The 18,390-nt window shown below is 30.5% G+C and overlaps 1 protein-coding gene across 2 annotated transcripts; it reads left to right on the forward strand.

Annotated features, from left to right (window-relative positions):
• Nucleotides 1-216: 216 nt before the first annotated feature.
• On the forward strand, nucleotides 217-18,015 carry LOC113553013 (terminal nucleotidyltransferase 5C). 2 transcript variants are annotated; one of them, XM_026956110.1, is made up of 2 exons: nucleotides 217-716; nucleotides 15,214-18,015. In XM_026956110.1, the coding sequence occupies exons 1-2, from the start codon at nucleotides 579-581 to the stop codon at nucleotides 16,522-16,524; spliced, it is 1,449 nt and encodes a 482-aa protein (XP_026811911.1). In that variant the 5' UTR covers nucleotides 217-578; the 3' UTR covers nucleotides 16,525-18,015. The 2 variants fall into 2 exon arrangements, with proteins under 2 accessions (XP_026811911.1, XP_026811912.1); XM_026956111.1 differs by lacking the exon at nucleotides 217-716 and adding an exon at nucleotides 12,553-12,926.
• Nucleotides 18,016-18,390: the final 375 nt, after the last annotated feature.

Genomic DNA, 18,390 nt, shown 5'->3' on the forward strand with positions numbered 1-18,390 from the left:
TTTTGTTTGCGATCGCAGACGGTGACTAATTTTTGAAATTATCTTCAAATGTCACGTATTGGGACAGTCGGCATTGAGTAGTAAATTCCCTTATCTATCGTCACAAACGCACGGCCTCCGTTGGAAAACCGGCAACATCGCGTAATCCTCCTCCACCACAACACGACAACGTTAGGTCGACCACAAGCTGCGCCAATCGAAGCTGTCGCCGCCGGTGAACAGCGCGGTGCGAGTAATCCGGACGTTTTTTTCAAACGAAAAAAAATCGACATCCAAGATAAAAGTTTGCCGATCGACGAGTGACGATCGTAACACTCGGAGTGTTGTACTTCATTGCAATTATAATTTTCGTTATCGTCGCAACAAAACCCGCGTTCATCCCAAAAATTATTTTTATGTTTTAATTAGTTAACCTTTTTCGTTTTTGTTGTTTTATTTTTTTCCAAATCACTCAACGCTACTTGTATAAATTCAATTTATTTGATAATATATTCGAACCACACAACTGTAATCGTCGGCCGTCTTAAGCCTTTTTCCCCTCAGACCGACGTGCATCATTTTCATAAGAACATAACAATATGTGGAACGACGGTTATCATCATCACAGTTGTAACAGAAACGGTATCTGTTCCTTTTACAGAAGAAGGCACATCTACAGAGACTTTCAGTCGAAAATGAAATCTGTCGAACAGGGCACGCCGTTACCTATAATGCAGGTCAGTGTAACGTGTGACAATAATAGGATAATTATTAATTACTAATCAGTAAAATATATGTGAACGGCCGCGGGTGGAGTATTGTTGTCGCGTAATGTTATATATTAACATATTTGTATAAATGTCGGTCGTACACCATCGGCATGACCAAGTTTGGTTCGGTCCGGGGGCAGACCACCGCGGACCGGTTACGTTGACCGGGTATTGCAATTTACTTGGTGGGAGGTTAGTAGGAGTAAGCGTTAGTGAATAGTTTTCGCTTTCTTCTCCTTTTTCTAGCTTACAAGTTTTATTTGTGGTCCTGCAAGTCCGGGTTTTTCACGTGTTTCCCTATATTATTATTTATTGATTATTATTTTAATCGCCATTTCAATAAATGCTAACGTCGTTCGTTCTCAAGGCAATAATAGAATGATATTTTAATTTTTAATTATTGCTTGTTTGTCATTACCGTAAGTTTTCAGTCGTTACGAAAGAATATATTCTTTTGTGTTATTATTTTATATTTTTGAATGTCACGTCTAGTTATCTAGTCAGACCCTATCGAGTAACAACAGGTCACAATGACTATGACCGGTCACCGTTTAAGACCTTTACCGATTTCATAGACAATGCATAAATTATTAAAAAAAATACATTTGAAATAAGAATTAATTATTTTACGTTTAGTAACGTCACAATTAACTAAATACCTAATATCAAAATTAATAATTTGAAATTATTGCATCCCGGTGGTTGCCGGTTGGTGGTTCGTTCATAGTTCATATTATAATACCGTTGCAAAACTATCACTGATATCAGCTGATGTATTTCAAATGTGATAAGAAAGTATGAGTCACATCGTGCTCGATTTAATATTTATGTTTCAATATTATATAAGTTGTAGTCTAATAATAATATACTGTACGAGTATACGTTTTCATATATACTCACAATAGTCACAATGGAAATCCTATACATGGTTAGGTCATTTTTGATTGAAAAAGAAAAAAGTTATTTATAAATAGGTCAAATTGTTTTCAGTCTAGGTACTTACACAAATTTAAATAAAAATACTTTGTTGTGAATCCTTACCAAATTCTTACCTCGGGACTGCCTGTCTTAATCTACTTTTAAACTGGTGCACAATATACCGCTAATGATATCTGAAGGTTAGGTTAGGTGAAATTATGAGCTCGGAAGTGGTCATATTTTTAATTATTGTTAAACTATGATTAATGTGTTTTATTTAATTTAAATTCAGTTTTTATTTTCAATAAGCAGACTATTTAATAGTTAAATTATGTTTAATAGTATTATACATAATATAATATAATATATATATATATATACATATCCAGTAAATTTTACTTTTACAAATTATGTATATTGTGATAAAAACAATTTTTATAAATTTTTAAAAAATTTGTTGGAACATTTCTAAAACCCTCCCCTTACTAACTGAAATGTTGGATTATTATGGGGGTCTTTTTTACAATAAAAAGTAAAGCAAGTCCTACTCCATAATATGTTAAAAAAACTCAACTTAGAATATTTTTCTACGTCAATAATATTAGCATGTAATTAGCGTGAATTTACGTAACCTATTTCAACAACGTACACCAAAAGCCTTATTTTTCAAATAAATTTTATTGGATAATAAGCCGGATTAGATTAATCTCATGCTGCCACTAAAATCCAATCTACGCACACCTATGATGTTAAGTAATAGTTTGTTATGGTTTAATTTCATGATTCTTGATTTGTATTGGAACTAATATTGTAATTATGTCACTTGACAGTTTAGTTAAATTTATTTACTAAATTACCATTACATAGGTAGTTTTAATGATAAACTACCACACATGGGGAAACTCGTTGGAAATTTTGTACTATTTCCTGAAAGATATAATATGAGTATCTGTAATGGTTTAATTATAAATGTTTACTAATGCCTATTAGATACTGTTTTTTTTTTTTTGTGAAGATTTATATTTTAATATTTTTTTTATAAGTAAAAGGATTATTACTTACCAAATAATACTTAATAGTCAGATAATATATATTTATAACAGTTATAACACCTTGTAAACTAAGTTGATTAAAATAATTATTGGAAAAAAGAACAAGTATAAAATATATTTTAATATTTTCAATATGTCCTAATTTTATTGGTTATTTTTTATTCTTCTTTAATGGTTTAAATTAGATAGTAAAAAGATTTAGACTCACATTTTTACTATCTTTTTTAATTCAATAAAATATAACGAAACTTACAAAAAAGTTTTTAATTTTAAAAAAGAAGTAAGTATCTCCTATTTTTCAAAATTATTGTCATTCATCTGCATTAAAAAATACGTATTAAAAACAATAAAGATTTTTTGACCTATCACATAATATCGTTCTTAATTTTATTAAATAGTATAATATTAGCTTTAAAAATCGTCAACAAAAGTATCCCAACGGTTATATATCAAAATTATTTTTCGTGTGTAATTAGTAATTACTAGGTAATCCAAAGTTTGCAGAATATTCCCAAATACGAGTTTTGTAATATTGATTATTCTGAATAAATATGATAAATAAAGACAGTATTGATAATTATTAGTAGTCTAGCCATTTATATCAATAATTAATTTAACTTCTGAGATTATTTTTTAAAAAATACTTTTGATTTGCTGGTTAGCCAATAGTTTGCAAATTAGTTTGCTTTAGAAATTATGATGATATATATTTTAATTTTATGAAAAAAAGTTCGTTTCACTGTCAATATATTTTATAAATTAAAACTTGAATCAAAATCTAAAATTTTGTTTACGATTAGTAGACTTAACTTTTACATATTATACGGCAATAAAGTAGTATCAACGTAGTTATGCAAATATATATTATTACTTATTAAAAACACAAAATATGATTTTTAATACATCATATATAATATTGTTTCAAGTAGGTAGGACGTAGGTACTCATAAACACATTCATTTGAATTTTGTAATGAATTTACATTCAACTGTAAAATTAGTTTTGGAGGATAATTGTAATACCTATTAATAGATTTATATTTTAATTTTGGGGTTTTTGATTTTTATATTATTAAAATTATATGGAATCTATTATAGTCAGCCTGGTGTAGGCTAGGTATAACATACTAGAAAACAAAAAAAAAATTTGATTTATTCTCAGTTCTATTTTTATAGATTGTTCTGTATAGACGTTAGTGTAAACTGTAAATACGTATATTTAGGTATGCCACTTAACCAATATTGCTTTAATAAAATTGGCAAATTATCGAGGGACAGCTATGAATATTATGTATTAAGCATACCTCATATGTTATTTAAACTACTATTTCATCAAATGCTATGACCTCTAATTTAGCTGAATATTATGAGTTAATCGATATTTACTTAACATTTTAATAATTTTCTCTATTGTATCTGTCTACTTGAACTTGGTTAAAGTTCCAGTAGTTTAAGGTAGGTATAAGTTTTTTTACATTGTAAGTTTAATCTTGGAGATAGAAGTAATACCTACTAAGTTTTTTATAGCCAATATTTTTAGATTTAAGATAATAACTAGTATTAACATTATTTTTATATTTTTATTTCTACTTTTTAACATTATAGTATTATACATAAACATAATATATGTATTATAGTTCATCACATACTCCCTGTAAAAAAAGTTGTGTTGGAAAATGAGTACCTACAATTTAGATTGTTAGTTGATCAATCGATATAAAATCCATTTAAAATAATCATCATCTATATATCCTAAGTATTTGGCTGAGGTTACTCTGGAGAAAAAAAAAAATTAAATTTGTAGTATTACATTTCTACATTTTTCTCCATTAGTTTGTACTGTTTGTAGTTTAATTATAATTTTATCTGGTGTATTAAAAATTAATAAGACAAAAGGCATAAAAAGGGGATTTTTTTAACATCTAACTATTTTTAGTATATTATAAGTATTATTTATTAACCACAGTAACCTTAAGTTTGCTTTCCACCTTAGTGGCTCAGTTCGATTATCACTATCAAAAAATAAATCTGCAAAATCTAATATTAGTACATTATTATTCATATCTATAAATAGTTATTACATATTTTATATAATTTGAAAACATGATATTATACGACTTAATATTCTTTGTGGTATACTATACTTGACTTAACACGAGTCATTTATAATACTCATAAAACTACGGGTCAAACAATGGCTTGATCTAATACCGAGAGGTTATCGGCTTCAGAAATGATACAGATGGGGTTGGGGTACATAATAATTTAATAAATAATATATTATTTAAAAAAATTAAAATACCTTTTTTGTAATTATTTGAAACGATATACATATATATTTTTAATACTATTTACAATAATGATAAATAATATTATAAGGTGCATAATATAAGTTGAATACGTTTTAAGAAATAAGAATAGGTTTTTTAATTTATTTTATAAAAATCGACTAATGAAAAAAAAATATTTTAAGGTATTTTAATTTATATTTCTATTAAATTTATTTGTCTATATTTGTTCCAATATAATGTACTATGTTCGATCGTAGAAAAATTTGTACAAAATGTTTTTGTCAATTATATGTATAATATTTATAGAAATAAGTAATGAGAAGATTGCTGGTGGCTGATGTTTACAGGCCGTATTTCCGTTGCAGTAACACGGTATACGTAAAAACATTTACTAATTTCTAAGTACCTATATTAAATATTAATACAAAAAAAACATTGTTCAGAGCATTAATTGTATAAAATATATATAGGTTAGTTCTTCTATAACATTGTACAAAAGTTTCGCCTATGTTAATACTATTCATTTATATTGCTTAAGGTTTAAAAAATAGGTATAATTTGAACCAATAACAAAATGTAGTACTTATGTGATTGTTTTCAATTTTTAAGTAATTCATTATGTAATGAATTTGAGATAATAATTTGTTAAGTGTTAAAAAAAAAAATTGATTTGTAGTTTTTGTTTTTCATCTATATTATAAAATGTGGTAGTCTACACAATTTTATCTTGTCTATAGTCTACATAAACGCCAACCATCGTTTAGTGAAGTAAACTAAAATTTACGACTGGTTAGTTATAACTTATAAACTTACAACTTATAATTATTAATATAAAATAAATCACTTTTAAATTCATTATAATATCAGCTATGATTGATATTGTTAAAAAAAATACATAAATCCTCATTTTGTTAAGAAAGTTTAATTTTGTATTTTCTCAGTAGCTTTTATAACTTTAACCGCACCTATAAACATATTATATTGATTGTTTACCTTGTATACTTATTATACTGAATCGTTCGAGACGTTCCACATTAGGCAAAAAACGTAATAGCACGTTGTTTTTGGCAGATCTGTGTTGTACCCAATGACGCAGTAAGGTCATTCCTTCAGAAATTCGTTTTTATTCGCGGGACCTCGATTGTAATAAAATGCACGTAAATATCAGGTATATAGTACATTCTCTGTAGAGTTGATTTATTGCAATACGTAAACTTAATCAAAAGTTTCAAAATTATTTCAAAGATAAAATTTTTACTAGAACAAAAGTACTTATATAATCAATCAGTTATTGTAAAAATAGAACAGTAAAACCTAAGGTTATTTATTAAAATGTAAATATTAAATAAATTTTGTGAATTTCATTTATAAATATAATACTATAATTTTGTGGTTTCAAAACTATTAAAACTCGGATATACGCCACCGGAAAGAAAACGGATCATCTCCTTCCGGTTGACGTTCCATACAAGTTTTCCACCCACTACTTATACAGTTCCTTAAATTTATATTAACAATGAAAATACAATGGGGAAAGTATCATCAAAAGGCTTAGATGAGTTTTATTTTCTATGACGCCTACACATATTTTAGATACCCAACTTCATATTTGATAACAATGTTTGACGATAACATTTTCTATTTAAGCTAAAATATTCAATATAAATTAGCTCATCTTTATATTTATTGTACTTTATCATAATATAAACAAAATTGCATGACGATATAAAAACATAATGTAATTTGAAATATGTCCGGAAAAATACGCGGCTAATTGCTATTGAATTTTTTTATCTTTAATTCAAATTCATGATAAATTCGTCGTTACAATATTTCATGTTTAAATTATAGAATATCCTTATGCAACATTAAATATTCATAGGAGATAGTTGCAATAATAAAAACCTTTACCACCAATTACATCAATTTTGAGCCGCATAGTTAGCATGCGTTTAACCGCCGATTATACACGGGTACTGTTCAGGTATTTCGAGGCCGTGGCCATTCTCTCTTGAAAGACTAAACCACTACCCTGACATTGGGTCTTTATATTATAATAAAATAAATATAATATATTTTGGTTTTTCTTCTATTTCTTAAAAATTAGTAGTATATTTTAAATATTAATACATATATTATGTAAAATCTATATTATAATATAATATAAGTTCAAAATACATTATATGCAATATTTAATGCGTTATGTTTATTTAAGTTGGGAGTGATCGGAGATTCAGATTAATAAACCATTCGCATATTAACTCGAACGCATGATTGTGTAATAACGCACGTTCTCTCGAAGACCTTGGTGGACACACTCTCCCCCACAATTAATCGACGGAGGAGAACCACCTTAAATGTTACCGTTGCGACGATACCAAACAGTTTTCTTTAAATGACCTAGCATGAGTCACTTTTTAGCTGTTGACAATAGGTTCGATTAAATCTAAATAATTCAGTTTACCACCTACCTATTTTGTAATTTATTTGTTCTGCAATCTTAAGTTTGCTGATGTATTTTTATTAAATATATGGGATAATAGATATAATATACAATATAAAATTATATAATAATGATACCTATACTGGTTAAAAAATCAGAAATTAAACATTTTAACATTACAATATTGCAAAATTATTTTTATACAGGTATAAGTTTATTTATTTAATAAAATTACATTTTTTACGCCTATACTAATTATACTTAGATAATTCACATGCTTTGTCGAAAAATAAAATATTAATATTTGAATACGTATTATATACGTACTTTTATTTAAATGTATTATTGTTACAAATATAATTATAAATATTAATATTTTGGTCTATTTGATTCTAATATGTTCATCATTGGATATCGATCAATTAATATTTGTATTACTGTACATTTAATCAACTGAAGCATCCCATATTCTCATAGTTTAATAGTGCTCTGCACTCCGCAGTATCCTTTGCCATGTGATTGCAAACAATGATTATTATTGTATTGTTCTCATCTAATGTCTTAATTTTGAGAAAACAAGCTAATATATAGGGTTGTTATGGTTAAGTACTTTAATAATCTTCTTCTTCTTAAACAATAATAAGTTCAAATATTTTATTAACATAATAAGTTATATTTTTGTAGAATACATATTTGTGTAAAAATGTACATGTCATGTAATTTTAATGAAAATAAATTTAAATTAAATTCTATATTATACATTTTGTTCCAGCATATTGGTTTGGGAGTTTGGACTGCACTTTAAAACTATATTTTTGTGTAATATATATATATGCACTATATTGATGTATATTAGTGTATATACACAATTAAAATTATTTAATATCTATTTTAGTCTTATAGAACATATCCCACTTAATATTTCCAAATCTATTTTAAGGCACTTCGATTAAATTTTAAAAATATTTTCGTCCATTATGTATGTATTAAGTATCAACTGATTCCATTATGTATTAAGATATGGATCAAATCGTTAAAACTTAAAAGTGTAAAATTAATATGCATTTTTATTTTTGTTCAACCGTGTGGTATTAATTATATAAATTATTATTATTAATGTTGTCTGCCGTGGATCACTCATTTTTTTACATTTAAAATTTCAATTACTGGCAGATTGGTTTTATTTATACGGACACCGATATTACGTTAATAAATAATATAGATTCTTAATCCTATTAGGAATTCCAATTCCTAGAAGAATGTGTTGGTTGATTCTTTTTATTTTATTTAAACTGACGTCTGTTGATGTGAACACTTTTTGGTAGACATTGAACTGTTCTGTGTTTTATTGCCGTTTTAAATATATATTTTAGAAAACATAATTTAGATTCTAAACGATTTGTTGAATAGGATAATATTCGATTTTTCTTAAGCTAATGAATAAACAATCTGTAACCATTCGAAAAATATATGAACATTTCAAAATAAACTAATATACCTATTAGTTATACTAATATAACTAATATATTTTTATTAGATATTCATATTTTATTATTTTATTGTGTGCTTATTAGATGACAGTGATAAAAGTATGAATATAAAACCATTTTTGTTTTATCAATATTAAAGTTGTTTATTTTCTTTGAAATTCTTTTTTATAAGTATAAACAAGCGTTAAGAAAAGTGTTAGCGTTAGGAATATTAGTTAAGCAATTAATTTTTTTTTCTGAAAGATATATTTTATCAAAGGTAATCTAATCAAATGACCCTAATTTATGTTTTCCCTTAAGTGTGGTTAAAAAAATAATGTGATTGTTTTTATTATTCCTAGGTATTTTATGGGTAACATATCAACCTGGTTTTATTTTTGGTCGAATTCATAAATATGTGAGTGAAGTTCACTAGGTGAGATAAAAGAATTTGTGTTTGACATTTCAACCTTGAGAACTATATTAGAACATTATTATGCAACGGTTACTAACTGAAAACAAATTATTAATATTATGATTACTGATTAGTCTGTGAAAAGTTTTTATGTCCAATGTTCTTCGATTTTTAATGTTTTAAACTGAAAAATATTTTTTCGATATTTCTAGCTTGTTAGTACACAATTCGAATCATATATTACAAAGACAATTGTTATATGCTTTTTAGATTTTCTTAAATTTCAGTATATTTCTAAAATACTTAAATAAAATGTGCACATTACATAATATAAATTATAATAAAGAAATTTCTGCAGTTAGATTATAGAATTTGATCTTATTATAATCTTACAAGAATTTACTATTTCGTTTCGAATTTCCAATTTTAATGTTTGTAGTTGATTTTAAAACTTACAATAGATAACCAATTATTATTTGATTGTTTTTTCTCATATTTAGTAAGTGTACCAAAATGTAACTACAATAGGTATTCAAATAATTGTGTACCACATAAAAAATTGTACACATTTTGCTTTATGCAAATTAAATTATTGCTTTAGAGCTAAATGACACTGTTAAATTTTTATATAATTTTATATTAATTCAGTTATAATTGCATATAAGTGCATTAGGACTTTTTGAAACTCTTAAGTAATATTAATGGTATGTTTTGTAAATTAATCCTAGCAATACAATATTAAACATGCAAATAGCTGTACAGAAATTGTTTGTAAATAATTATTTTTGAATAAAAATTGGTACAATTTTTATATATAAACAAGTTTGAATTGAATAGCTAATATTCGTTGATTAATCATTATTACTCTACAAAGACATTTTTAAATTAGGGTTATCGAATATAATGAGTAACAGTAATATATTATGAAATGTTTGAAGATTTAATTAAATTGAATTTAGCTTGATTACTCGTGTAAAAGTTCACTACAAATCATTTTAAATATCTCATGTTTGAAATTTTGAACAGGTGATTTAATGTTTACCAATAAATTTAAATATAAATCTATTCATATATCAAAAATTATCAAATTTGTTTTGAGTACTCGTAAGGCGTTAAATAATTGTCTATTCACACGTTTTATATATAATAATTGGTTTTCCCTTCCCTCAGTTTAGAAATATATTCACTTGTGTTGGATATAAAATATTTCATAAAATATCTTTCAAAAATATAACATTTAAAATTAGTGTTTTTTTTATAGATTAAAAAGCTATTAATTATTCGTTGAAATTATTATCATTTATTTTTAACTTATTACTTTTAGTAGTACTAAAGTACCTATAATCTATATAAACTACCGTATTTTTAATGGTTATTATTATGATCTTGTAGAATGTATAATACCTATATAAAAGCGTATTTTGCATTTTGATATTGTAAAATGTAACACTAACATGAGCTACGGAAGAAATATTTTTAATTAAATAATATGTGTTTAAATAATTTTAGGATCTACAGTAGCCTCATAATGATTATAATTATTTTATATAATTAATTAGACAAATGTTAGATATTTAACATAATATATATTTTATAAAAAAAAAAAGAAAGTATTTTGAGTTTTTGTGTAAATTAAACAAAGGAAAAAAACAATAAAGTATTCATCGCTGATCAAGAAATTCAACAAAACCAATATTATAATAATTAAATTTTAAAATGATTATAATATAGAGATAACAGTTGAATAATAAAGAGTCAATGCAAATGCACTTTTAAGGAATTTTGGAATATAGCTCCCGACCCGAATGTTAGTGTTGCCTATGGGCTATGACGTAGTTCTCGTCGTTCAAATGACGTCATATTGCCTGACACCCACGCTACTCCCGTTGGCGTCAGACCATTTGGGATTATAATAAAAAAAAAGGAAGGAATACATAAACCACCACTATCCCTCTTCATTCCTTTTCATTCCTGTTCCTCCTTCATTAAACGAAGCGCATTTTTGATGCTTACGTCACTATTTTCCCTTATATTCCGTCGTTTTTAATATGTATTCAAAAATATTGTAGGTAATGATACAATTTTTTGAATATAATACACATAAATATAATATGATGTTAGTTAATAGTACCTCGATGATTTGATAAATTATAAAATAACTGTGTGTGATCTTTAACCTAATACCACGATACTACATAAATTGACTGCTGTAATAAGTAACAAAGTTTTATTCAAAATAATCTTAGATTACACAACTCAAAATTTGTTTTAATCCCAATAATACAATTTGTATAATTAAAAATCAATTGTTTATGAGTTAAAAAAAAAAAATGAATCTTTAATATATAATACTAAATTATATAAAATATTATAAATAATTTTGCATTGACATAAAGTTGTGACGTAAATTAATGTTCAAAATTTACTTTTAGCTATAATAACTACCTATTATAATTTGTATAGTTTACTTGTTTTGATTTAAAAACATTTTATTTTAATTATGTAGGTACCTATAAGCAGAGTCATCACGAAAACGAATAATACTAAATCGTTAAATCATTAACTACGTTTAAGTCGTTGCGTTTATGATAAATTATAAATTATAATCGGTGCCATTACGCGGCATTTGTTTATAGATTTTCAAAGGGCCTCCCTCTGCTAGTAGTTTATCTTTTTCAATATTTTACAAATTCTAATTATTTATTTAAAATTTTTTTATATACAAAGTCGAGTCTCACAGATCAATTGGTCTTAACCCCGTTAACCCGTTTTTACTCCCTCAACCACCCTATTCACACCCACGGCCCACGATAGATAATTATTATTATATAGTCGCCGCGTCTTACGATGGGTAGCCGCAGCTGTATTGTACTAGACAGTGCCTGCCGTTGGCGTATAAAACGGTAAGACTTATTTAGTAATTAGATATACGGCTGGTATTTATTTTTTCTGGCATCGCCGCTCTACCGTTTCGCCTTGCCCTTTGGACGATATTTTTAGACCGTACGCGGTAAACACCCGCGTGGCCGGCACCGTTCGGTCGCCGGCAGAGATTCGTGTACAATAATTACCGGTCCACACGGTAAATACCAAACGCGTCGGTGGCGGTAACCCGACCGAGTGCGGTGGTGTCGCTGTCGTCGGCACTGCATTTGGTGGGAGGTGTGGATCAGCGCGCGGGTCGTCGCCGGCGACGACTGATCACGGATCGGCCGTACCGCGGCAGTAGTTCCGTTTCGTTTGCGGTGGCCGATCGTTACGTTGTGTGTGTGCGCCCTCCGGTCCGCTCGTCGCCAAGTAGCCGCTGCTGCTGCTGCTACTGCCGCTGCCGTGTTGTCGCTGACTCGTATTTTTACGTGTTCCGCCGCCGTCAGTAATCTGAGCCGCGTGTGGTGCGTTCATCAAATTGACGTTATCTTTGTCGATCAAAAACACCTCACCACCGCACACCGGTGCGGGAGGAGGTAGAGTGTGAGCAGATTACTCTGTTTCTCGTCGAAATCGTGCAGTTCACGCACGCCAGAAGCCGTAAAGACGACACCACAGGGACTGGGTCGCGTAGTATGATGGAAAAAGACTCATACCTCAAAGTACGACAATTTACGATTTTTGTTTTTTTTACATTTTCATATTCATGTCTCTTGCAAATTTTAAATTAATTACAAAGTAATTAAATATTAAATTATTTTTTATATTTATCCATTCATCGAAATATCCGCGCACGCGGTGTCCCGCGACCGCCCCCGCCGTCGAACGTTCGCGAATTCGTACCGTTCCCACAGGGCTTTTCCTCTTCCCTCTACCCCGCAGGACGCGCCGCGTATAGAATGTTCCAGAAGGTTCGTCGCCGCCGCGCCCACGGTGAGCGAGCAGCTGCTGCTCTCAGATAAAACCTCGTCCTCACCGCCTGCCGTGAATTTTTTCGTTTTCATCGGTTTATCACCACGATAATAATGACAACAATAATATTATACTTGCAGCAGTATTGATATCTCGCTGCTTGATACTATAGTATTCTTGAATAATAATAACATTATTTACGTGTGTGTGACATGTTTCGTTTTATAAACGGATCGTGAATGGTCGATATTTTTTCGCCCGTGTTTTATTTTATCGGGTACCGGAAATTCGATTACGGCGATAATATAATCGGACCATATGCGAAGGTCGCGTGTAAGTGCCTTACCATGTTTTTTGTATTTTCGTGATTTTTCCGTTATCTATTGTTAAAATGTCAAAAAAATAAATTAACACGTTTAATTAGAAAAGCCCATCGATTATTATAATTATTAAAATCGTTTATACTGTATAAAATAGATGTATATATTGACTTGATTTAAATTAGGTAGGCATTTATTCTGTTCAAAATCCTTTTTTTTATAGCGAGTATGCAGATTGTATTCCTAATTCGTTAGCTGCGTAATTTTGCAAACATAAGGTTGTTTACTGCAATATACATATTGTATATTTAGGTAGATATTACGATCGTTATATATCAACAATTCAAATGCTGACCATAATAAATTTTGTATTATTGCCGTCCTTGACTTAATGTGCTCGTTATAGGTCGATGGAGCACAATGGTCCAGATTTGTTGACGTAATTCTTCCGTTCGATTTATAATTTTATGAAATTCGCCTCAACATCGGTAAAAAAAACATCACTGTTGTTTAAAATATTCGTTAATACCTCTCTACCTGTCTGTTATTTATAAATTATAAATCGTATTGTTTACGATGTCGTCGGTCTAAACAATAAAATGGCAAGTAAACAATTTGCTGAAAAAATTATGAATTATTGCAGCGTATTGTTATATTGGTTATTTTTATAATATTTTATAGTGTACCTATATTATGCGTTATTGCATTTTTTAAAAAAAAAAACTATACATGATTTCGACGTAATAATAATCTTATGATTCCGCAATCGTTTCGACGTTTTGTCGGGGGCCACTCGTCACGATTTGTTGATGGAAAAAATATCCGCCAAATCTGTACGCGTGTCGACTGATCGGTACGTCACCAGACCGATCGTATTTTTTTTTTTTCTGTCGATCTGAGCAAACTCAAATTTTGGTTGACGTTGCCGTAACGTCATCACGCGCATCATTCTCCGCGTATTTGATCTTCACGGTCTGTCATCGTCGTAATAAGTATTATAGTTGTTGGTAACCTACACCGCTAACCGTGTCGTCGGCGGTGTGCACAGCTGCTGTGCCTAAATAGTCATTCGCGGACTCAACGCCGATCGTTGTCAACACAACGTGCGTAAACACGTATCGTTAATAAATATGTGAACCAACGCGTATTGCAGTTTTCACGCTCGTCTAGCCGGAGTTACACCTACATCTTCTGTCGGGTGGCTTTTATTGTATTTTGATTGGCCGTGGTAATCATATGGTATCATTTATTAACCATGCAGTCTATCGAAGAATTTTCCTAATTGAATTTTTATTTTTGAAAAGTTTGACTTTTGGACACGTTAGACGAAAACACCCGTGAACCCGTCTTACACCTGTCGGTTTCAGTTTAGTACGTCACCAGTATTGTTTGTTGTACCTGTAGTTGCTACGTGTTGTGTGAGGCTCGACGACTCGACACATATGGCAATGCACATGCTCCACTCGGGCGATGATTTCGAAATCGACCTTTCTTACAGTAGAATATATTACAATAGTGTAACTTCGACCTTTGTTCGTTTGCCCTTGAACAGCCCACTGTTCAATGATGTAACATACCTACTTATGTGAATCGCCTTTAAGTCGTTGTCTCCGTGTGGTTAAGGTTTACACACCGCAATTACTTGTTATTATATTTTATAAATAGGTGTTTTCTATTCGATTCGGTTAACCGTAACTGAGTGTTTTTTTTTTTACAGAACGGACGTCTAAACGTTTCGACAGACCTCAACCACGTGCGACCCGCCGCCATGTTATCCACGTGCGATGGTGGCCATCGCGGAACCGCTGCCACCCCGGGTGGCCGCGCACAACAAACCGATCTCAGCCGCCTGGCCGTCCTGAGCTACGAACAGGTGGCCCGACTTAACGACGTGATGGACGAGACGGTCAGCATCCACGGCCGTGGAAATTTTCCCACGCTCGAGGTGCGCCTTCGCGACTTGGTGGCGATGGTGCGCGACCGACTGCGCGCTCAAGCAGCTCCTGAGGACGACGACGTCGCGTTTCCGACCGAACGGTCTGCGGCACCGTCACCGGACGCCGACGACACCTGCTTTCAGGTACGGAGTATTAGACTGAACGGCGGGGCGGCTTCGCACGTGCTGACCACAGACACCCAGCCATACAACGACCTGGACCTGATATTCAATATTAGCCTGTCCGGAAACCGGGATTTCGACCGCGTCAAATCGGCTGTGCTCCGGGCACTGGTTGATTTGCTACCGGAAGGAGTCAGCCGTAAGAGGATGACGCCGTGCAGCATCAAGGAGGCATACGTGAGCAAAATGGTCAAGGTGAACAAGGACGGCGACCGGTGGTCGCTTATATCACTGGGCACGTTGCCGGGCCAGCGGAACGTCGAACTCAAGTTCGTCGACCGGATGAAGAGGCCGTTCGAGTTCAGCGTCGATTCGTTCCAGATCGTACTCGACTCGCTGCTGCTGTTTTACGAGTGTTCCAGCGGCGTGCCGATTAGCGAGAGCTTCTACCCAACCGTAGTCGGTGAATCCGTGTATGGTGACTTCCGGGATGCCATGTATCACCTGGAGAACAAGCTGATAGTCACCAGGAACCCAGAGGAAATCCGGGGCGGCGGGCTGCTCAAGTACTGCAACCTGTTGTTGCGCAACTATGCGCCTGACTATGACGGTGACGGCACCAAGAAGCTGGAGCGGTATATGTGCTCCAGGTTCTTCATCGACTTTTCCGATATACACCAGCAGCGCGCCAAGCTGGAGAACTATTTGAAAAATCATTTTTGCGCGCCTCAAGAGGAATATATGAAGCTCCAGTACCTTAACGTGCTGAAACAGGTGGTCGAGGAGAGCACCGTGTGCCTAATGATACATGAAAGGCATCAGACGCTGTCGCTGATCGCCGAACTTTCGTGGCGACTGATGGCCGGTCAAGGCATGTACTACTATTATCATCCACATCCACAACCGCAGCTGACCATGTCCATTGGACACCACAGCCAATTGCCGGCACAACTACATTGCCCTTCATAAGTGTGTTTGAATTTGATTTTTTTTAAATTTTATTATTATTATTAATTTTTTTTAGAAAAATGATACGTTTATCAATTTAACAACAAAATGTTCATCATATGTTATTATATATATACATGATCTCTAAAAAACAAGTCTCTCGCACTCTGCCCCGCCCCCAAGCCACCCCTCCATCTCAACAATTTTTTTTTTGACACCCGCGTAACGGCGCCGACCCAGTGAATACATTTTCACGTTTGTATATTGTACGTACGACTTGAATGATTTATCTTTAAATGTCTGTTAATTTATTTAAATTGTTGTTTAATATATTATGATAACACATTCGAGTTTTACGTACGTTTTCCGTTTATAAAAATGTATTAGGCTTTTTAGTCTTTATAAAGTTGAACAAAAAAAAAAAATTATACTTACTTTTGTTACGTACTTAATTGGCTACAATTTTTTTTTGCGTTTTGGCAGCCATCGTTGACTATTACATATTATTATTTATACTTATATCGTATGAACTAAAAGAAGAAATACATTCTGCAGTATACAGAGCGGAACGGTCGACAAATGTAACACCAAATTTGTTATTATGTTATTACTTTTTTCTAATCCAATATTTAATTTACAAACAAAATAATATTAATATATATTCATACACGTATCTATAATTTGGTAATACACAGGACGGTTAATAATATTGTATGCATTTTAATCGCATACGTCTTGTAGGTAATAATAAAGTTCAATTGATCCTCAAATTCTATCATGATTAAATTTTTTATATCCTAAGAAAAAATATTTGGGCTCGAGTATGAGAGACTTATTCTTATTATTTTCTTTTTAATATATTTGTATATATAATATACACACATACAAACACACAAAACACGTGCATACTTCGTGAAATTTCAAAAATTTGTTGTTTTACTCGAAATTAAAAATGTTATAATATTACGCGTTCGTGATAATATCTCGATCGGTGAGATTGTGCGTATTGCGGGGAAAAAATTATTAAACTAAAAAAAAAAAAAAAATACAAAAATACAAAATATATGATATGAACCGGTTGTACTGTGCCGAAGTTTTTAAATCGTATAATTATAATATATCATTCTTATATAATATTATTAATTGCCTCCCTTACAAATATTGTGTGTGAAGTTAATCTTTTTTTTATTAATTAAACCGGACACTTCCCCCCTCAAAAAAAAATTAAAAAAAAAAAAAAACAAAAAATTTTTAATTAAATTAAACATCTTATTTATAACATTGCATTGTTTGTAATAAACATTCCGATTTTTAAAACGTGTAAATAATTATAAATATTATAATATTACGCCGAGGAAACACATTTTCGAAAAAAGATGAACATCGTCGTGACGCGCGCACGCACCATCTCTCTACTATTATAGTCTGTAAACCATACGATTATTAAAAAAAAAACATCAACGGTTTTTCGTTTAAAGCGCGTACACTGCTTGATAAATATGGATTATAATATAATTATTATATTATCCATATAATATCACGTGTGTACCGCAAGTTTTACAATTTATTTTGTATGAAATATACTTAAAATAATAATCGTTTATTTATATATATTTTTTTATATATATAAAGCTTCCAATTCAGTGTTTGTTCAGTATTAAAACTTTGAAAAAAAACTATGTAAAATTATTTTAAATATATTCATTTAACGTCTTTTTATCGAGCAATTCTGAATATCCTAGAGTTATACAATGTTGTGATATTATTATGTCAATCTATTATTATTATTAATTATTATATTATAATCATCATTATATATTATTATATAAATATATATTATTCTTATTATATATTATTGTTATTATAAACTTAATGTAATTTTCTTCT

The sequence above is a fragment of the Rhopalosiphum maidis genome, chromosome 2 (genome assembly GCF_003676215.2).
Source record: "Rhopalosiphum maidis isolate BTI-1 chromosome 2, ASM367621v3, whole genome shotgun sequence".
Classification (NCBI taxonomy): domain Eukaryota; kingdom Metazoa; phylum Arthropoda; class Insecta; order Hemiptera; family Aphididae; genus Rhopalosiphum; species Rhopalosiphum maidis.